Source organism: Cinclus cinclus, chromosome 1 (genome assembly GCF_963662255.1).
Source record: "Cinclus cinclus chromosome 1, bCinCin1.1, whole genome shotgun sequence".
In the NCBI taxonomy this organism is placed as follows: Eukaryota; Metazoa; Chordata; class Aves; order Passeriformes; family Cinclidae; genus Cinclus; species Cinclus cinclus.
The window spans coordinates 70,545,515-70,565,915 of record NC_085046.1 but is presented as its reverse complement, the minus strand read 5'-3'; the positions used below and the strand labels follow the sequence as shown (position 1 = coordinate 70,565,915).

The window sequence follows — 20,401 nt, the reverse complement described above, 5'->3', positions numbered from 1 at the left end:
CAGTCCCTGAAATATAATGACAGACTAACGGCACTGAAACCTTCCGTGTCTACTCACAAAGCAGCTCTTCTTACAGTATGTGCGCCCATATACACATACACGTTTCCACCCACATTTCCACATCTCTCTCCATCTTGGATCTGGACAAATCATCTCCCGCTTCAGAGGGGAAGACCGCCTGGGCTCAGCGCTCGGGATCTGCGCCGAGGCAGCCAACGGGGAGAACGCGCCAGGTTGGGCAGAGCGCGCTCACTTGACCTGCCAAACCCTCTGGGCAGACCCGTGGAACACAGACGTGGGGCGCGGGACAAAGTCCTGGCATCATTTTAACAGGGATCGGGTCCCGCACCGTGAGGGGCGGCACCGGCACGCTGTACCTCCCGGGGTAGAGCGGGGGAGCGCCGACACCGCCGGCGTACTCCGGCCTCCCGCCCCGGAGCCTGCGCGGCCCCCGGCGCCGGCAGAGAAGCCGCGGCACTGCCGGGACTACAGCTCCCAGCGGCCCCCGCGCGCCACCCAGGCCGGCTGGGAGTCACGCTGTGTTTATGGGCGAGGCCCCGCCCCGCCGCGCGAGCGGTGGCGTCACCCTCGCGAGCCTGCCTCGCTCCCCGTGGGCCGGTTAATATTCATGAGCCGCGCGCGCGCGGGGAGCGGCGGACGGCGGCGGGATCGCTCGCTCCTCGCCTGCTCCCTCCCTTCTTCCCTTCCTAATGGCGCTGGCGACAGTCGGGCAGCGGCACTGAGTCGAGCACCGGCGGAATGCTTCCCGCGGCTGCTACGTAATCCCCCCCACCCCCGGGACGCGGCGCAGCGCTCCGCTCGGCCCCCCCGCGCCGCGCCGAGCGGCGCTCCCAGCAGGGCGGCGGCGGCGGCATCCCCGGCCCCGCGGGCGATGGAGCCCGCGCAGCAGCGAGCGGCAGAAGCCCCGGCGGCGGGAAGCGGGCGGGGGGAGTCGGAGAGCGGCTCCCCGGGCAGGAGGAGTCAGGCGGAGAGCGGCGCGGAACCGTCGGGCGGCGGCGGGCAGCTGGACGGCAAAGCAGCCGGCGGCCCGCGGCGGAGGCGAGGGGGAGCCGGCGGCTTCGCTCCTCCCGCGGCGCTGGCGGCCAGCGGGACTCCGGCGGCCCCCGGGGGGGCCGGCGGCGCTAACTCCCTGCTCCTGCGGCGGGGGAGGTTGAAGAGGAACCTCTCCGCCGCCTCCACCTCTGCCGGCGGCGCCCCGGCCCCCTCGCTGGGCACCCGCAGCTTGGACAGGAAGGCGCTGCTGCTGCTGAAGCCGCCCCGGCAGCTGCAGCCTCTGCAGCCCCCGGAGCGGGACTGGGTGCGGCGGGACCTGCAGCGGGGCTGCGTCCACGTCTACGAGCGGCACATGAACTGCTACCTGCGCCCGGTGCTCTGCACCCTGGAGACCACGGCGGCGGAGGTGGCCGCCCGGCTGCAGCAGCTCGGCCACCGGGGCGGCAGCAGCGTGGTGCGAGTGCTGGGCAAGGCGGGAGCGCCTCCGCCGCAACCCCCGCCCGAGCCGCCCGCGGGCCCCGCCGAGGCGCCGCCCGAGCCCGCGGCCGAGGGGCTGCGGCCGCAGCCGGACGAGAAGCTCAGGGGCCGGCGGGGGACGCGGAGCGGGATGTCCGAAGGAGGCTGCGGGGAAGCGGCGCGGCCTGACCGCCTGCCGCTGTGCAGCGGCGCCGAGGAGAGCGACTTGGCCGGCGGCCGCCCGAGCCCGGCGCCCTCAGACTTCAGCCCCGGGGCGCCGCCGGCCGAACTGTACCTTGCGGGGCCGCCGCTCTCCTGCCCGTCCCTGCTGGGGGAACTGGGGCCGACCGGCTCCGACACCGAGAGTTTCAGCCCCAGCGCCGAGAGCGTCTCCGACCAGCTGGACCCCTACAGCAGCGGCGGCGGCGGTGGCTCGTCCTCTTCGGACGAGCTGGAGGTGGAGCCGGCGCCCCCCGACGGGGTGGAAGAAGCAGGTGCGGGGCCGGGCCGGGGCCCCCCCTGCCCTGGGGAGCTGCCCCCGGGGCAGGCAGTGGGGGTGCCGGCGGGCGCGGCCAGCGGGCGGGAGCAGCCAGCGGGGCCGCCCGCCCTGTATGTACAGCTGCACGGGGAGACCAGCCGGCGGCTGGAGGCCCACGAGAAGCCGCTGCAGATCCAGAACGACTACCTCTCCCAGCTCGGCTTCCGGGACCTGTGGCGGGTGCAGGAGGAGGGCATGGACTCGGAGACCGGCTGCCTCATCCGCTTCTACGCCGGTGAGCAGGGCGGCCGTGGGGAAGGGGCGGGAGCCGCGCCCACCGCTCCGGCTGTTGGCGCGGCGGGCGCCGGGGTGAGCGGAGGGAGCGCAGGCGGCTGGGCGGTGCTCCTCCGCCGGGCTGTCCCGTGTCGCGGGGAAGGTGGCCCGGGGCTGTCCCGTGTCGCGAGGAAGGCGGCCCGCGGGTGTTTCCGCGCCGGGGAGGGGACGTGCCGGGAGGTCCCCGGCGGCGGCGGGAAGCGTTGCCCCAGCCGGCTGCCGGAGAAGCTGCGGTGTCAGCGGTGCTCGGGCTGCTCCAGCGCTGTCCTTGGGGCAGCCTCCCTTCAAAGCCTCGCTAATGCAGGTCGCGCTTGTGTTGTTTTCCCGTTCCCAGCAGCGGCACTAGGCGTTCGAGGTTAAATCACCCTTAATCTACTGCTGCTTTCCTTAGTGACGAGGAATTGCATCGGTGCCGCTGCCGCGCACGGGAGGTCGAAGGCTGTTTATTCCAAAAGTTTGCGGGATGCCGACAGCTCGCTCACGGTTTAGTGGAACTGCGAGCCCGCCCCATCGCGGAGCCACCCGGGGAGGGCACGGCCTCTCTCTCCCATGGGGGAAGCCCCGCTCAGTTCTTGCTCCTGAAATAGGTTAAAGTAGTACAGGGCACGCGGGTGCCTGAGCGCAGAGCGGTGCGTTCCTGCAAACAAACCCCTGCGCTTGGCTTTCCGCGTTGTTGGCATCAGTTTTTCCCTTTAGAGTGGTGGGACTTCACTGAGAGACTGAGGGCAGTACGCGGGAGAAGTAGGCAAGCACAGGTCATGGTCTTTGGAGCGGGGTGGTCAAAACATTTATAATGAAAAGGGAGAAGCTTTGTAATGCAGCTTTGCTGTTATAACGTACAGTACAGAATTTGGAGAGTGTTGAGTGGAAAAGTTAGCTCCCACGTTGTAATTATGCAAACTTGTGCAGTTTTAGGGGAGGTTTAAAAATACCGTGTAGGTAGTTGAGTTGGTTTGTATAAAAGACTTATTGTGATCTCCGAACTTCGTGGCTTTTAACTAATCTGTACAGCTCTTCAAAAGGAAACATTGTTTAATATCCAAGTATGCATTAAAATACCTTGTAAGTTTTTCTGTGAAACAGGTAAATGTGATATCCCGAGATGAGGTCATGCTAGCAAAGTAGCACATGCCATCCATCCCCTTGCTGGGTTGGCTGAGCAGAATGGTCCTTCAGTGAACCGTGAGAATTCAGCGCTTCAACTCTGAAAAATACAGAGATTCCTTTCTCCAGTGAATTCCGCTGAATGTCAAATGGAGCCGGTAATGGTGGGGTGGGAAGGAGAACAGTACGCTGGATAAGTGCCCTTCTTTATTCAGAAGAGAATGTGGGAGTGGTGGCAAGTGGTCAATTCAGCTTTTCTTGAGGTTTTTCTGATTGTACAATGACCCTGGCATAACGAGTGCAAAAGTAGTATTTGTTAAAGGAATTTACAGAAATAGGTTAGATGCATTGGGTTAGAAAGTAGCTTAAAATACTTTTTTTTTTTTCAGATGATGATTGTGGTCTTTTGTGTTTCTCTGCCTGCTCTTGAGGATGGAAATCAGCAGGTGATGCTGGGAGGGATGTTGCTTCTTTTATTTCCAGTCCCACCCCACCACTAAATGGGGATGCACACACGTGTTTTAAATTAGGACAGCTGGGTGCCTCCTTTTCTAACTGGATGCTTTCTAAAGAAAACACAATCAGGAAACATAGAGAAGTCTTACAGTTAAGCCTGTTTGCATGTAGTTTTAATGTGTTCAGTGATTAATTATACATGCTAAATGAGGATTGTCCAACTCTGTTTTATTTCAGTGTCTCAAGTTGACTACTAATGTAGCTTGTACATTTTAGACTTCCTTGTGCAAAACTACTGGATAGAAGAAAGGGTATTTCTGTGAGCATACATAGGATTAAATTAATGCAAATTTCTTACGCAAGTTCATATGCTAACAAGTATGCCTCTGTACTTCAAAAGTGCAGCGTTTTTTGAAATTCTTATCTCTTTGAGAGGATCTGTGATCAACATCTAAAACACTTGTGATCAGGTGCTTGTAACAGAATGGTTGCAGCATCTAAGGTACCAGACCAGCCAAAAACAGCTAGGAAAATATTACTGACATGTAATCATACTGGTTTTATGTAACTGTCTTGGCAGGTTATCTCTGCTTCCTTATTTTATACACACACAACCTGAAGATGAAAGGGGGGAAAGGAGAGACACTTAAAAAGAATACACACCAAATTATACTGGAAAGGGGAGCAATTTTTTTGGCCCCAAAGTTAAGTGCTTTGCTTAGGAAGAATATCTTTTTAATAATTGATCCTCTAGGATTGTACCCTAAGGAAAGCTTTAAAACAGTGATTTCCTGTTTGCCTAGGACTTCGTTGATTTAAGTGGTCTGGCTTGTCCCAATGGATAGAGAACCACTAGCATCTCTATCCATGTAATTTCCTGCAAGGTAAATGGCATAAATGGCATGAGCTTGGGCTGGATTTATTGCATTGCTTCTAAAAGGAATTCTTTCACCTAATCCCCCTGGAGTAGGGAGAGAAGAGAGCAAAGTGATGACTTTGGGGTTTTTTTATTTCTGAGGGGAGACAGTTTTAGGACTGGAAGATGACTGTACTGAAACTTACCAGTACAAATTCCACATAAGGCAATATAGCAAATAGTTTTCATGATGGCTGTAGGCTGGTAATTTCTCCTGTTGTGGAATCTGGAAAACACAGATTAAAAAAATTACTGCTAGGAGAACTGCAGAGAATCAGATTTTTCTGCTATGACAAGAGAGTTTTCTTAATAAATAGCAGTCCACAAGCATTCTGTAAATGAAATATCTGGTCTTTAAAAAAACCTTCAAAACCAAAATGGGACACTAGAAGAAGGTAAAAGTGCTTCCTGTACATTGCCTTGGTTTGTTTCAGAATGGGGTTATTGCATGTTTATTCTGGTGTCTCCACTCATTTTCTTCCTTAAGAGTATGAGTGTGGTTGATTTCGTCAGTGTCTTGACTCTGAGCATTAAACAGAAACACTGCTGCTAAAACAAAATCACTTACTGCTTTAAGGGGCTGATCCTCCTTCCTCTAACATCAGTTTTGAACAAAACTGAGCATTAGTGATTGGTCAGGCATGTCAATTTTTCCCTCTGTTGAAATCTGTCTTAACAAACGATAATGTCCTCAAAGTTTGAAATACTTAATCTCTATCTAAAAGAACATGGTTACATAGCTTTCTGCTGAGATACTGAGTTATGGAACTCTCTAAGAATCCATAGTGCAATTACAGTCATGATATTGTTGCTGGGAGACCGATTAGGTCAGACTTCCTAAACTATTCCTAAAACCTCAAGAGTGGCTGTGATCCAGAAGACTTCTTACAAACAAGTTATAGTATTCCTTATTGATTCGTAAAAATAATTGTTGTCCCAGTGGCCTTGACCATCCCCATGATTTGCATGTAGAAGGAAAAACAGAATAATACAACAATCTCATTAGAAGCTGCAAAACTGCTTATTTGTTTTAGATCAAAAATAAGCATGGAATTATATGCAGTGCTGTGTTCCAGAGCTTCTGCATGGCAAGGAGCGTGAGTAATATGATCCTCGTCTTGAAGACTGGTTCAGTGCAATAGATGTTTGAGGTTTTTTTTGTTTTAGTGCTGAAAGGTGATGTTTCTGATTCTGGCGCTTGGCCACCATTAAATTCTCTGTCCCGTGTTGTGATATAGGGCTTCTGCATCTGCCGATGTCATCAAATATATCACTTTTTTCAGTAGGTGACTGCCTATAGGCAGAATACTAGGAAACGCCAGGTGTAATTAAGGGTGTTAATTTTGCGTCTGACTGTCAGATGGTATTTGGGAAGAGATCCTTTTGGCTCACGTGGCCTTTTAGAGAGCTGTGAAGAAAAATGAATCTAACTTGGTCTTGACGTACTTTATAAGGGATGTTTTTCTGTCGGGGGGGGAGGGAAGATCGTGTGTCAGGATCAGTTGCAGTGCTCTGAACAATTGCATTTTCTTGCCTTCTTTAAGAAAAGTACGCCTTGTACTTGGGGTCATACTAAGACTTCCAGCTAGATGGAATGGAAACAAGGTTTCAGATGCTTAGTTTAGAAGGTGCCAGAGGCCTGGCAATGCAGAGTTTTGTGGAATGTGGAATGTACTAGATTGCTGGCTGCTTGTTGTGCTACTTGGTGAATAACTCAGTTCAGCTATTTAATACATTGATAAACTCGATTTAAGGTGACTAAGTGCTGTTATGAGGGGGGGCGGGGGGGGAAGAAGCATGCTAGACACTCTTTTTATTACTGCATGTGGGAGAGCAGCTGTGCCCTAAGGAGCTGCTTTTGGAGCACTTGACATAGTTCTGACATCTCATGTCTTTAACATGGAAGGAATTAATTCAGATTAATGTGAATGGATGTCGTTTTGCAGGTGTGATTGGACAGGAGAGGTCTCCATGAACTTGTCTGAAACCGAGAGGAAAAACAACCTCTGCCTAGGGCTGCTATGGTCCTGATTTTTTTTTTCTTCCTAACGTGACTCAGATGAACATTCTTTTACCTTGTAATCGTTTATGTGTTGGCATCTGCAGAAAGAAGCAATACCTAAAATTTTCCTCTTTGGGAACCTCTCATTTCAGCTGCATAGCAGTTTAAATCTGGGCTTGGTCCATGTCGGCCCCAAGGTAATGACATTTCTAGTCCTGTTCTGCAAAAAAGTTTGAAATGGTTGCATTGCCTTTGGCCTAGCTCCACCTGTTCACGTGCATAGCCATTTGCTTATCTCCTGTTGGAATGGGGTCTTTCTGAGATAGGCAGCTATTGGGGGGGGGGGGGGGGGGGGTTGCTCTGGGCTCCTGCCTCCTGCGCTGGAGGAGCCCTGCAGATAATGCTGGAATGCTGGTGCTGCCGCAGCTGAGCTTTGGTATGTGACAGCTGTTAAGTACAATGCTCTTTGCAACTTCTAAATTCTGTTGTACTCCTGGCTAGCATCCATAACTTAAGTACGTGTTAAGTACCAACACGGGAGATTTTAGTGTGATGTACACAGCAGTTACTATATATGCCGAATATGTAATACCTAATTTGGTACATCCAGGAGCTGAATTTCTTCACTGCTTCACAGCACAGAACATGGCATTCTTTTTACTTTCTTTTCTCTTAATGTATTTTAATACTGTCTGTCTTGCAATTTTTACCAGTTATTCTCCCCTCCTTTTTTTTTTAAACTGTACAAACATTCTCTTGATGATGGAATTGCTAGTATACCTAAGAGCCCTTCTCTAAATTAAAGCATTCTTCTGTTCTATTAGGACACTGACAGACTGCTATGCTTCTAAAGCACGACGTGGTTCTTGGGAAGGTACTGCTTAATAGTACAAAAAAGAGGATTAATTCAGTCCATTGTTAGCAGTTGGTGTGTGCTTCTTAACTATCAAAACCTGCTTTGAAAGTTAAAAAAAATCTCTTTACTAAACAATATAAAGAGATATTTGTTATTTAAGTGGTCCTGTAGAAAAGAGGCATGTATAAGATAACCTGCCTGAGCAGGTCAATTTGAAAAATATATGCATACAGAGTTCCATAGACTAGAAGTTTAGAGATGGAAATCCTGGAGACTGCTACTTATTATACACAGTTTTCTAATTTGGAAAGAACCTGTGTTTCACATGCTTACAGCTTCATTTCCCTGTGTTTAAGGGGTGATCATTTTGAATAACTATTTAAGCTGTTAGTATATTAATTTAGGGGGGAAAAAAGAAAAAGAAACCAAAGACTGACCTTCTATTTGCCTTGGCAGAAGCAAAGATAATTTGACTTAGTCTTCAATGTTCAATTATTTCACTGCTTGTAGAATGGGGCACAGTGGCATTTTAGTTCAGATCAAAGTGTTCCTTTTGTACTTGTACAAAGTACTTGTTTACAGCTTCCCTTGAGTCAGTTTCATTGCTCTGTTTTAGAACTTTTGCTCAAATGAGGATTGGCACTCTGGGAAGCTGTTTGTCTGGAATAGCACTGTAAATAGGTGTGTTCTTTAACCCAGAGAACTGGATGCTGTAGTTGCCTTTGAGGGTATTTTGGTAAAGTATTCTCTGTGTGTGTATTGAAATGTAATAGATTTGGATGCTTCAAGTCAGTTGCAGTTTGTGTGGGGAAACTTTCAACCAAGTAAAAAGGGTGGGGTGGGATGTACCAAAATATCTTCAGGTTTGTGAACTTCACTGTCTTGGCCGTGTGATTCCACCTTAGTTGTTACTTCTCTGAGATGTTTAATAGAAATGCAACAGACCTTCATGAACAACTAAAAAGTTTTAAACTCACCGAAAAAAGAATGTGTCTTAACTTTTTCTATATTTGGCTCTAAGACAGGAATTCTGAAGCACTAAGCCCTTCACACGATATTTAAGAAACATCACAGGAGTATACAATAATCCTCATTTAAAAACAAACAAACAATGATATCTTTCTTATGAAAATCATCTGAGAGATTGGAAACCTGCTGAAATTACAGCTGCATGGTAATATCAGAGTTGTGTATAGATTTGAAGTAGTTAAGATCTATAAATTTTATGTCTGAAAATTCTAGGTTTTTCAGTTTTGTGCTTCATTCCAAAGTGCTGTGTAACTTTGTGTAACTTTTGTCCTTAAATAGTTTTTCTGGACAGTTGAATTAGCTGTAGTGTTGCATTTTTTGGGAGAATAATCCGTACATTTTTCAGTAGAAAATAACCTGTGTTCATTGTAGATTGGTTATTTTTTCAATTAGCCTAGCATTTATCCACCATGGTATCTTAACATAGATACCACTTTCTAAAAATAACTCATGGCAAATTTAAATTGAACGTTTTCCCACTAATTGCTGCTACATACTGAAGCTTAGGTAGCTGAGAATTTTAAACTTAAGTATTGTTATTTATGATATTTATTTATTTAACTCTTAATTTGCCTTTTATCACATGTTCTATGTGCTAAACTGTTAACATTAAGAAAAAACATTACTTGCTGTTCAGAATGCAGCAGCTGTTGTACCATCACAGAGGGTTTTAAATGAATAATAATACTGTGTTTTGCTGAAGTTCCGTTCAGGATTTCAGGTTGGCAAAATGAATGGTAGAACTGGTTTTCTGTGGTGTCTGTGCTGGCACAGGCACTGTAGTATTTTTTTTTTTTTTAAGAAGGCCCTGCCAGTAATTGCCCTTTGGGGTCTTGTCTGTTTGTTATTCATCATGGATGTGGTTACCGGGGCTCTCTGTACTCCCTGCCACTGTCACATAAAATCATTTAGTTATGTAAGTGGATAGTCCAAGTTCTTTATGCCAGTTGCCCCAACCAGGGTTCCCTGGTTAGCTAGCTAGCTAGTCCTGACCTTGGGGTCTGATGCTGAGACTTTCTGCTTCCCAGGATGTGGTTAAATATGTTAAGGAATGGGAATGGTACATAATCTCTTGGGTGTTTTGTGCCCCCTTCCTGCTCCATCCCCCCATTATTTAGGGGGCAAAAATTGTTCTTTGGAGGACATTGCATTTAAAAATGACAACGATAAAATCGGGAAGAAAGACCTCCTGGAGTGAAGTAATTTAATTTCACAATGTAGCATACTCTTTTTTGAATCTTTTTCTGTTGATAGGGAAGTAAAATTTCTTCCAGCTGGCTTTGACTTATTTGGAGGGATGCTGAAAATACTCATTGCTCAACTAACTGTGTGTTCCTTGATTTGACAGCTAAGAATAACTATTTACATATTGATGCAAAATACTGAGTTTCAGGGAGTTTTTCTCTTCAGTTATATCTAGTTTAGTTCTTGGTAGAAGGAAAATGAAAATTGTGTACGTGGGCAAGATTTTGAGAGTTTAACTCAATATGTTTTTGTGGGCCAGAGGTAAAGTTGTTCCTCTGCAGGGTATTAATTGTTCTTGGTCTTGTGCAGTGTCAACAGGAATCTTCAACTTTACTAGGCTCTGGATTGTGGTCATAATTCTCAAAACCCCATAATAGCCACTTGAACTAGTTCTTCTCATCTGCAAGCTCTCTAAATGTCATGCCAGCTTATTTAAATAAGGACAAAACAGTGGGCCTTGTTCCAGGGGGTAATGAGGAGCTGGAATGTCTTTGAAGTTCAGGACCCTGGGCTGTAGGTGCAATTAACATAAATCTCATTATGTAATCTGAATGCAATTTCTCTTCCTGTTTGTTTGATTTATGAAGCTTTGTGTCCAAAGAGAAAGAGATAGTAAGACCTGTAATTAAGATAAGTAGCAGGCCACTCCTTTTCTGAATGTGTGCTCTGGGGAGGAGAGAATGTAGATGCTGCATTAAGGGTAGAACAAAACCTGTGATTCAAGCACCTTGAGTTGATGTGAATAATTCTGACTCTTTTCCTTTGAAAAAGCTGCATGCTTCTTTAAACAATAACTATGCCTAGTTCAAACTATTATTGGCTCTAATATCAGTGGTACAGAAAAGCTTGGAAATCCTTACCAGCAGCAATTTTGCTTTTATATACATCATGGAGGAGCTCTATCCAAGCAGGTCTCATCAGTTTGAAAGCTGCCTTGAAAGTTGTAAGAATCTAAGTGGACAGTGAGTTTTCTGATCAGAATTGTGTACAGTGATGTTTTGTTGTTCTCATTCAAGCACTTGCTTTGTCTTACTGCCAGATCCTCTCTAATGTTTTTCTTACAGCAGATTGTAAGTAGGAGCAGAGCATTTGTGCTTAGAGTCCTACAAGTAGCAAAGCTAACTATGTGTGCAATCTACTTGCTTATGATTGGATGATGATTGGACAGCTGAACCAGTGACTCCTTATCGTGAGTTCTTTTATGATTATTGACTCAGATTCATAGAATTGTTGAGGTTGTAAAAGACTTCCAAGGTCATTGAATCAAACCTTTGATTGAACACCTCCAGCCAACTAAACACTTAAGTGCCATGTCCTGTTGTTACTCGAACACTCCAGGGATGGTGACTTCACCACCTTCCTGGGCAGGCTATTCCAATGCCTGACCACCCTTTCAGTGAAGAAATTCTTCCTGATGTCTAACTTGAGTCTCACCTGGTACAGCTTGAGGCCATTTCCTCTTGTCTTGCCATTTGTTACCTGGAAAAAGAGACCACCCGGTACCTGGCTACATCCTCTCAGGCACTTGTAGAGAGTGATAAGGTCCCCTCTGGAGCCTTCTTTTCTTCCAGCCTAAACAACCTGAGTGCTTTCAGCTGCTCCTCATCAGACTTGTGCTCCAGACCCTTCACCAGCTCCAGCTCCTCCATGTCCTTGTAGTGATGGGCCCAGAACTGGATTCGAGGTGCAGCCTCAACAGTGCCAAGTACAGGGGGACAATCACTGCCCTGTTCCTGTTGGTCACACAATTGCTGATACAGGCCAGGATGCCATTGGCTTTCCTGGCTACCTGGGCATACACTGCCTCATGTTCAGCTGCTGTCAACCAGAACCCACAGGTCGTTTTCCACCTAGCAGCTTTCCAGCCTGTGCCCACAGCCTGTAGCTCCGTGTGGGGTTGTTGTGCCTGAAGTGCGGGACTAGTAAGTGACGGAGGAAGGTATTTTTCCTTGTTCTTTGTGTTACTTAGTGGGACAGACAGACCTCTAGGGGACATTAGTGAACAGTCATTGTATTTATGAAACTTATTAGGTTGTCTCAGGCATAATTACTGTGTGTCACTGTTGAATTTCTGCATCTACATCTGTTTACTTTCATACTATGAAGCTTGTCTGTTGAATAAAATAGTTAATGACGAAGTGTTAAGAATGAAGCCGTGAAACATCTGGAAGATGCCTAGCATGTCTAATGAACTGAAGTTAACAGTCTAGGAGCTCTTGGTTTCTTCTGGTACCAGTATTTTGTGGCCACAGACACTAAAGCATGATGGTTCACAGGTTGCAAACAGGATGCATCTCAAAGAGAAGTTAATCATATATGCATGGGAGATGCAATTTAACATTTCAGAAATACCAGCAGGAGTTTGTTGAAAGCTGTGCAGTATGTAATTATACAAAATTATTCCTGAGTTGAAAACTTCTAATGTACTGTCCTGTTAGACGCATGGTTGTGTGGATTAAAAATGGATTATTTAGGAGTAGACCTGAGTTTAAATCATTTCAGAGCAAGCAGTTAACCTTTTTGTCTTGGATGTCCTAATAAAAGAAAGGACTGACTGAAAATATTTGTATTATCCAAGCTCTGGGAAGTTGTTGGGGATTTTTTTGTTTGTTTGTTTGTTTTTGTTTTTGTTTTTTTCTGGTTTTTTGGGGTGTGTATGGGTTTGTTTGATGGCATGAAAAACATGTCCCTTCTCTGTATCAATTAAATTAGAACCTGTAGTCTGTATATTCCCTGTGAATAAACAGAAAATTAATGTGATGCATTTCCAACTATCAAATACAGAAAGTATTTCCATTTAATGGCTTCCAGAACAATGATGTCATCTGTATAAGCATACTCATCCCTGCTAAGGTTAGACTATAGCACTGAGAACTGCTGTGTGTGTGTCTCTTTAATCTCCTTAACAGAATGACAACTTTGATTCCTGCTAATATGGGAAGAGTAGATTGAATTATTTTACTTATTTTGCTTTACAGGGTACATATTGAATGTGACTCTTGCAAGAAAAATGCTTCAGATTGCTTATTTTCTTTTGTCTTTGTGATAAAAAATCCTAGTTTATTTTGCAACTTGCAGCTTCTTGTAACTGAAAACTAGAATGAAAGTATATTGATCAGTATCACTAGATACTGTAGTACAGAGATTAAGACAGCTTGTAGCCTGCAGTGGACTAGGCCATGTTCTTCTGAGAGTGTCTGAGAAAATGTTTCTCTGAATTAAACAGTCTGCTAGAGCCTGAGGTATATTTAATGTTTAATTTGCAACACGGGGCAGGATGTGATCCTTTGTACAGTGCTCCATTGGAGTGTGAGCAGTTTCAGCACCTCTTGCTGCTTCAGTTCTGTGTTAATAGGAGATGTATTTTGAGTTCCTGGCAAATAACTGATACTACTTCCTTACTCTGTGGAAATGAGGAATGCAGATCTGTCACCTTAGTTGTGAACAGCACTGTCTTGAGAGTGTCAGCAGATTGCAAAGCAGAGATCAACTGTAGATCTTTTCAGCCCAGAACAGGTAGATAGATACTTCTCACCCATTTTGCCTTATTCTTTTCCTTCTTTTTTTCTACTTGTCCTTTTTTGTAGTGCTCTTCTTTCTCTTGTTTTTCTGTTTTTCCTTTTAGTCTTCCCCCCCCCCCCCCCCCTTCTCCTTTTTCTACTGGAAGTTTTTGGACATTCTTGTCTGCATTTACCAACTCAGCCATTTTGTACATTTTGTGTCTTCTTATTGAAGATTTTGAATGGTTTCTTGTCAATATGCATATATCAGCAGGCCTCTTTGTATGTTCTTCATTCTTCCATGCCTGTATCTGTATGGCTGTGTATCAAACAGTACCACTGCATTACTTGTGGAGAAGAGCATTTGTTCCAGTATGGCTAACACAGGGATGCAAAAATTAGTAAGTAAAATTCTCACAGCACATAGCTGTAACAAATTCAACAAATTGCTGTCTGTATATGTCAACAATATAGGATCAGGCAACAGTGTAGTCAAAAGAGATAAAAAGAGCAGAGCCTTAAAGCAGTTTAAGGTTTATTCCTTTATATTACAGGAATAAGCATTTGAGAAGTTTTTAGGGATTTTTTGTTAAATAAAAATATCCTGTGTCACATGTATGTTCTCCATCCAGCAGAGCATCTCTAGTAAATGTGGGGTTTTAAAAGGCAAGGGCTGTGGCCTGGGTTGTCTGTTAGAAGAATTTGTAAACTGATTATGAAATAAAGGAAAAAAAAGGCTGATTTTACCTAGTAGGAATTATAGCTCATGGTAGAAGAGTTCATGCTGTTATAGCTTTTTGAACATAGAATGGGATGTACTGATTCTTTAGCATTAGACTGACATGTAAACAGTGGTATTACATGCAGCACATCCTTAAAGCTTCTGCTTTTTAGGAATGTGTACAGCAGACATGCAGGAAGTTCTGTATTTGGCACTGCTCTCATGTTTGCTGTCACCAGCTAAGCTAGGCATGATCGACTAGACAAGTTAAATAAAACATGCAGTTAACAATCATTGTCCTTTCTGAATTATGAAGGAAAGTGCTGCTAGGAAGTATTGTACAGGGGAAGTATAGTCTCCTCTTGTAGCCCCAGAAAAGGTAGGATTCCTGGTAGGCAGGTCCCAGGAACTCAGTGTTCAGACTTCTGTCCAGAAGGGGATTGCATACCAACCATATGAAGTTCAGTGGGGCCAAGTGCCAGATTCACTACCTGGAAGGTAGGAACCGTGGATGCGCACACAACCTGGGGAATGAGAGGTTGGAGAGAAGCCTCACAGAAAGAGATCTGGGGATCCTGGTCACTGGCAGGTAGGATAGGAGTCAGCAGTGTGCCTTTGCAGCCAAAAGGGCTTAACAACATCCTGAGGTGCATCAGGCACAGCACCACCAGCCAGCTGAGTGAGGGGATTGTCATGCTCTGCTCTGGTCTGCACTGGTGCAGCCTCGCCTTGAATACTGTCTGCAGTCTTGGACACCACAGCATAAGAAAGATTGGAAAGAATCCAAAGGAGGGCTACAAAGATGGTGAAGGACCTAGAGGGGAAACCTTATGAGGTGCAGCTGAGGTCAGCTTGGTTTGTTCAGCCTGAAGAAGAGGAGACTGAGGGGGAGAGCTGATTGCAGCCTACAGCTTTCTCCCAAGGAGGAGTTGAGGGGCAGGCACTGATCTCTCTGGTGACCAGTGACAGGCAGGGCGGAGGAATGGCATGAAGCTGTGTCAGGGGAGGTTTACGCTGGATGTTAGGAAACCACCAGAATGTGTTTGGACACTGGAACAGGCTCCCCAGGGAAGTGGTCATGGAACTAGGCCTGCCAGAGTTCAGGAAGTGTTTGGATAACGTTTTCAAACAGATGGTGTGATTCTTGGGGCTGGCATATGCTGGGTCAGGAGCTGGACTTCAGTAGTCTTTGTGGGTCCCTTCCAGCTCAGAATATTCTATGATTCTATTTGTCCTTGTCGCTGGTGAATGCAGGAACAACTATAATTTTTGTAGAGGTGAACTGTTCTTGAATCTATGCATCCTTTATTCTGTGAGATTCTTAACTCTGTTGCACTTAAGAGTTGGGGAATTGCCTTTCCAGATGTGGTGTTGTGTTAGTTCAAGCTTGTTCTGTTGCTGTGTGCATTGGCAGTCCTTAATTAGAGATGGTATTTAACATGTTCTTCAGTAGGTTCTTTGGCCGTCATGCTTGGCACTATGGATTTCTGGTTGCACTGGCATTTTTCTTCACATTTTCTTCACATTTTTCACATTCAGGTTTTACTTTAGCTCATCCACTAATTTTCATGTACAGCATGTTCTCAGTTGAAAATCTTTTGGACTGTTCTCTGTAGACATGGCTATACTGCTTTGCAGCAAAATACATAGTTGTCCAAAGATGGTTGGAGACTAATGTCTAATTTTCATACCTAATGTAGGTGCTGTCCATACCAAAAGGGATGCTGTGGCCTAAAGTCTTTTATGCCCACTTTTTATTTTTATAAACCCATCAGCCTTTTTGTAGCAGAAATGTCTGAATAAAATGATGTCTTCATCCGTAGCAGGGAAATAGTGCAATACCTTTATTTTCTTAATGAAATATTAGAGAAACCTTGTCTTATCATTCATGCATAAACTTCCTGTTCTGTCTTTTTGGATTCTCTTGTGCATTTGTTTCTCCACACTGGTGTTAGAGTTGTCCTTTCAGCAGCTGATGCTGAAGAGAACACAGCCCTGTGGGACTGTCTGCAGGCAGGCACACCTGGCACGTTTGCTCTGGATGGGAATGTTTGCTTCCTTCTTGGTAGTGAAAAGCATGGTGATGGCTGGCTGCAGGTCTCATTAGGCCATGCCAGCATGGCCACTAGGCTGAGCATTTCACTGTGACTTGATGAGATGTAGGGCTGCCACCTTTCTGGCAGGACCCAGGGGTGAGGTGCTGCTGTCTCACATGTGCCAGCCTGGGTTCCAGGCCACAGCTGAGCTGTGAAAATGAGTGCATGGTGCTCTGGGTCATTTTGGTCTTTCCCTCTGTGTGCTGTTCTTGCCCTATCCATTTTCTCGTGTATATGAGAGATTTGATGAGCTACAGAGTCCTCACTTAGAGGACTGACTTTGTTTCCTAATGACATGTAAGGCAAATTGCTGAGTGCATGTGTTCCTTGGTAGTTATAAGAGGGGGAGGGGGCACATGATTGGGGAAAAAAAGGGTTTTTGCATCTCGCTGGTTGCTGGTAGTTGTAACTCTTAATAATGTGTGTAGTTTGGTTTTTACTGAAGGTACTTGAAGTGAAAAGAGGGTTTGAATGCTGACATGAGTTCATCCAGTTAGGCATTTAAGGTTCAGAGATAAATACAGCTGTAGCTTGCTCGCAAGTGTCACGAGTCTCATGGTGAGTGAAGAGCAAAAGTAAAAACCCCATGTGGTGGAGAAACACGGCTTGTCTCAGACTAGCTGGTGAGGACTCTTGCCTGCAGGTAGAGAAGTGCTCTGCCACCATCAGCAGCTCTGCTGGATCTGGCAGCAGTGTGGTGGTGACATCACCGTGAGGAGAGGGAGCTTAGGCAGAGTCACTGGGGCTGCTTGTTCTGCGCAGGCACTCGGGAAAGGGTTTCTTTCGTATGCTGTCTAATAGATTCAGCCTTTTATTTTATAATATAATTAAATAACCAAGCCTTTGTGAGGCTCCTGAATTCCTTTAATTTAGCGGCAGCACAGAAGCTGAATTCAGAGTATTCATGGGTCTGTACTATCTCCCTGACTACTTGCCAGGTCTATTCATGCTGTTCTCAGTGCAGGAAGTTCTCACATTCATTCAGGGTTGGGGGGTTGGGGGTGGAAGGCGTTGTGTGGTTGGCTTTTTTTTTTTTTTTTTTTTTTTTTTTTTTTTTTTTTTTTTTTTTTTTTTGTAAGCCAAGGAAATGGTTATAAGGAAAATTCTTCAGCAATTCCCTGGGACCAATTTACCAACTGTTAATCTGTGAGTAAATAATGGGAACAGTTTATACACTTGGCAGCTCTTGAGAAAGAGCAAAGAATTATGAGAAGTTCACAGTCCACAGCCTCAAGACAGCTGAATCCTTTGGTATGTTCGGATTTGTCTGAACAGGGACAGATTAGTACTTTTTTGCTAGCACATGTAATCTTAGATATTCTGAAGTGCTGAGTTTGATGAGGAAAACTTTATGCTGGTATGTGGTGGCTGGCTGCTTACATTTAACTTGCTCAAATTAATTATTTTTCTATTTGAGTTTTAAGACTCTAGCCAATACGTTTGTCATCCATAGACTGTTACTAATGCTCTCTCAAGGAGGGGATGAGGAGGTGTGTTTGCTGCCTGGTGAGAAGAAAGCTGGTAACAATGGCTTTCCTTTGGTTCGGGGAAGGGGAAAGAGAAGGGACAAGAAGGTGGAAGACAACTGAGAAAACGTCTAAATCAAAGCTAGTAGTCAAAACTACAAAATTCTCTTCAAACTTAAGCATTCATTTCACTTCTCAGGAGCTGTCTCACATCTCTGATCTGCAGTATCTAATCTTTATCGCTAAATACCACAGTGATAGACATTACTGACACGTGTTAAGGACATTGGGAAAGGGAAAGTGACATATTGGTGTGGGTTTTCTGCTGCTACAGCTGAGGCATTGAGGAAAGTACACAGCTATCTGGGATGAGTATATCAGGATTTGGGCAAGTTGCCATTTTCACCAAAACAAGCAGAATTGGGGTGGTACAGACTCCACTGGTATTTGCTTTTTAAGGTTTCTCTGGATTGTCTATTGCAAAACAGAGAAAGAAATGCTTGATGGAAGAGTGGATATCCATGATTTGGTACCTAAATGGCAAGAAAGTCCATAGATGAAAAGCTTTTTATGTAGGCAGGGTGGGCTTTGTCTCATGTTTTGTCTGGAAACTGAATTGGAGATGGGGAACCCAAACTTTGTGTGTCTGTCTCATAGCATGTGGTGAAGTATGCATTTTTATACTGAGGTATAAAACCTGCAAGCCAATGTACCCTTAAAAATAATGTTTCAACTTGGATTACCATAAAGCTAAGTAATCCCCTTTATAAGGTTTCGCCTTTATTGAGATCCTGGCATGTGTAGGACTTAAGGTTTGCTCTGCTGTGAGACTTAATTTGAAACTCTGATGTTTTTGTAGGACAGCTTTCTATTCTCCTGAAAACTGAAATGTGTTTTTGAATTTCAGTCTGTTCCTTTGTAGTTTCTGTAAGGAAAAGCATTGTGCTTGTGGTCTATCAGTGAGTATTTTGGCTGTTTTTGTCCTTTTCCCATGCTCCAGCTTGAAAGTTTTAGAGATCAGTCTGAATTACTTTTCATGAGATTAAGTCCTGTGAATGAAGTAGTTTTCCCAAGGTGTCATTGGTTCTGGATTGTGGTCTGTTAAGAATATTTTCAAAGGGATTGTGGCACCTGTTAGCACACGTGCAACTGAGAAAGTAATGCCAGGTGTCTGGATTTTTCTAGGAGAAACAAGGAAGCAAGGAGTGAAAAATTGTTGCTGGTAGATAGCCTCTTCATACTGCTTCCCCCCCCCCCAACTTTCGAACTATGAATTTTGAATTCTGTTTTCTGTTATAAATACTGGTGCTGAATATCCATGGCAGCTTTCCTTTTAGAAAAGCTTACCATTTTAAGCTCTAAAAGTACTGTGGCAGCTTTACTTTTTACAGATTTATATTAAAAACCTTCTGCTTGCCTGTATGTTTAAAATTACACATTACGTGTAAGGTTTTAATCTCTTCAAAGTTAGAAGGTCACTACTTAAACTTACTTTGTGAACCCAATTTCATAACAAGACTAAAAAGTGCATGCAAGCACAGATTTCCCTCAAGGTTGGTTTTCTGGTATTTTTTCAACACCTTGTGAAAGTTTTCAGCAAAATGAAGATAAATAGCTTCAGCTATTCCACACATTCTTGAGTGCTGGAGGAGGGGAGTGTGTCAGCTAGGGGGAGGTTTACAAGTAAAACTCCTGTTGCCAGGCAGCCCAAGAAGTGCGTTGGCATCTCTTGGAAATGAGTGCAAATTATGGGTTGCAGTTGGAGCAGAGTGGACAATGCAGGTAAAAAGAGTGTGAAGAGATAGTTGACTGTTTTGAAGTTAGCTTGTTTCACCTTCCAGAATACAGGATATTAAAGTTAAGGTAACTGTCTTTGAAAGTCTGACAGTACTGTAAGAGGAGAGCTGGGCTACACAGAAAGTATAGTTCCTGTATTTTTAAAATTATTATAGCATGTTCTGGTGGGTTAATGATTGCTGTTACAAAATGGGGTGTTGGAATGTGTAGTTACGCTATTGCTCCTCCTAGCTGTTAGCATTGCGAGTAGATGAATGCTCAAGAGCTGCCTGTTCTGTTGTAATGCCAAGTCTTTTTGTTTAGCTTCTGGCTTATATAAGCAGATCAAGCACTTGCCACAGGATGCTTTGTGCAAGATATTATCACCTGAAAGTACCAATCTCCATAGGATTGTGTTGTTCTCTCTGCCTTTATAATCTAGTACTGGGGACCTATCGCACTAGGTAAACTAGGTAGTCAAAGGCTTGTTACTGTGTGGATGAGCTTTACATGTGAAAACTGTCTTGGTTTTTACTGAAGGCCACTTCTTGTCTGTCTCCCCACCGTTAGTGGTGTAGGATTTACTCTGTTGAAACATATGCGTTTGTAAGATTAAATTTGTCAGCATATGAGTGTTTTGCAGAATGTTGTAAGATAGTAATTAATGCTGTAGCCATCATGTGAATGGAAAATATTTCTGCAAACATGTCTATATATCTAGATACTTAAGAGGATAAAATTAGGCTTTGGAATTTCCCTCTGGTCCTGTTTAACTTAGACAGTTCCTAGACATTTTATTATGGTGATAATAGTTATCTGTCATTGTTTCACTTTTGATATCAACATTGCACCGTCTTTTGCAAGAGCATAACATGCAAACTTGTAGCAAACCTGGGGCAAATCAGGACGATCAGATGGAGGCTGTGTTGTTATGTTCTGTCACCTGGCAAGCT

The 20,401-nt window shown here is 45.0% G+C and overlaps 1 protein-coding gene across 1 annotated transcript in view; it reads left to right on the top strand.

Annotated features, from left to right (window-relative positions):
• The first annotated feature begins 877 nt into the window (after window positions 1–877).
• Window positions 878–20,401, top strand: part of PHLPP1 (PH domain and leucine rich repeat protein phosphatase 1) — a 134,288-nt gene continuing 114,764 nt past the window's right edge. Inside the window, exon 1 of the mRNA XM_062499446.1 lies at window positions 878–2,243. Coding sequence (XP_062355430.1) covers window positions 893–2,243 — 1,351 coding nt within the window. The 5' untranslated portion in view covers window positions 878–892. The remainder of the gene's footprint in view (window positions 2,244–20,401) is intronic.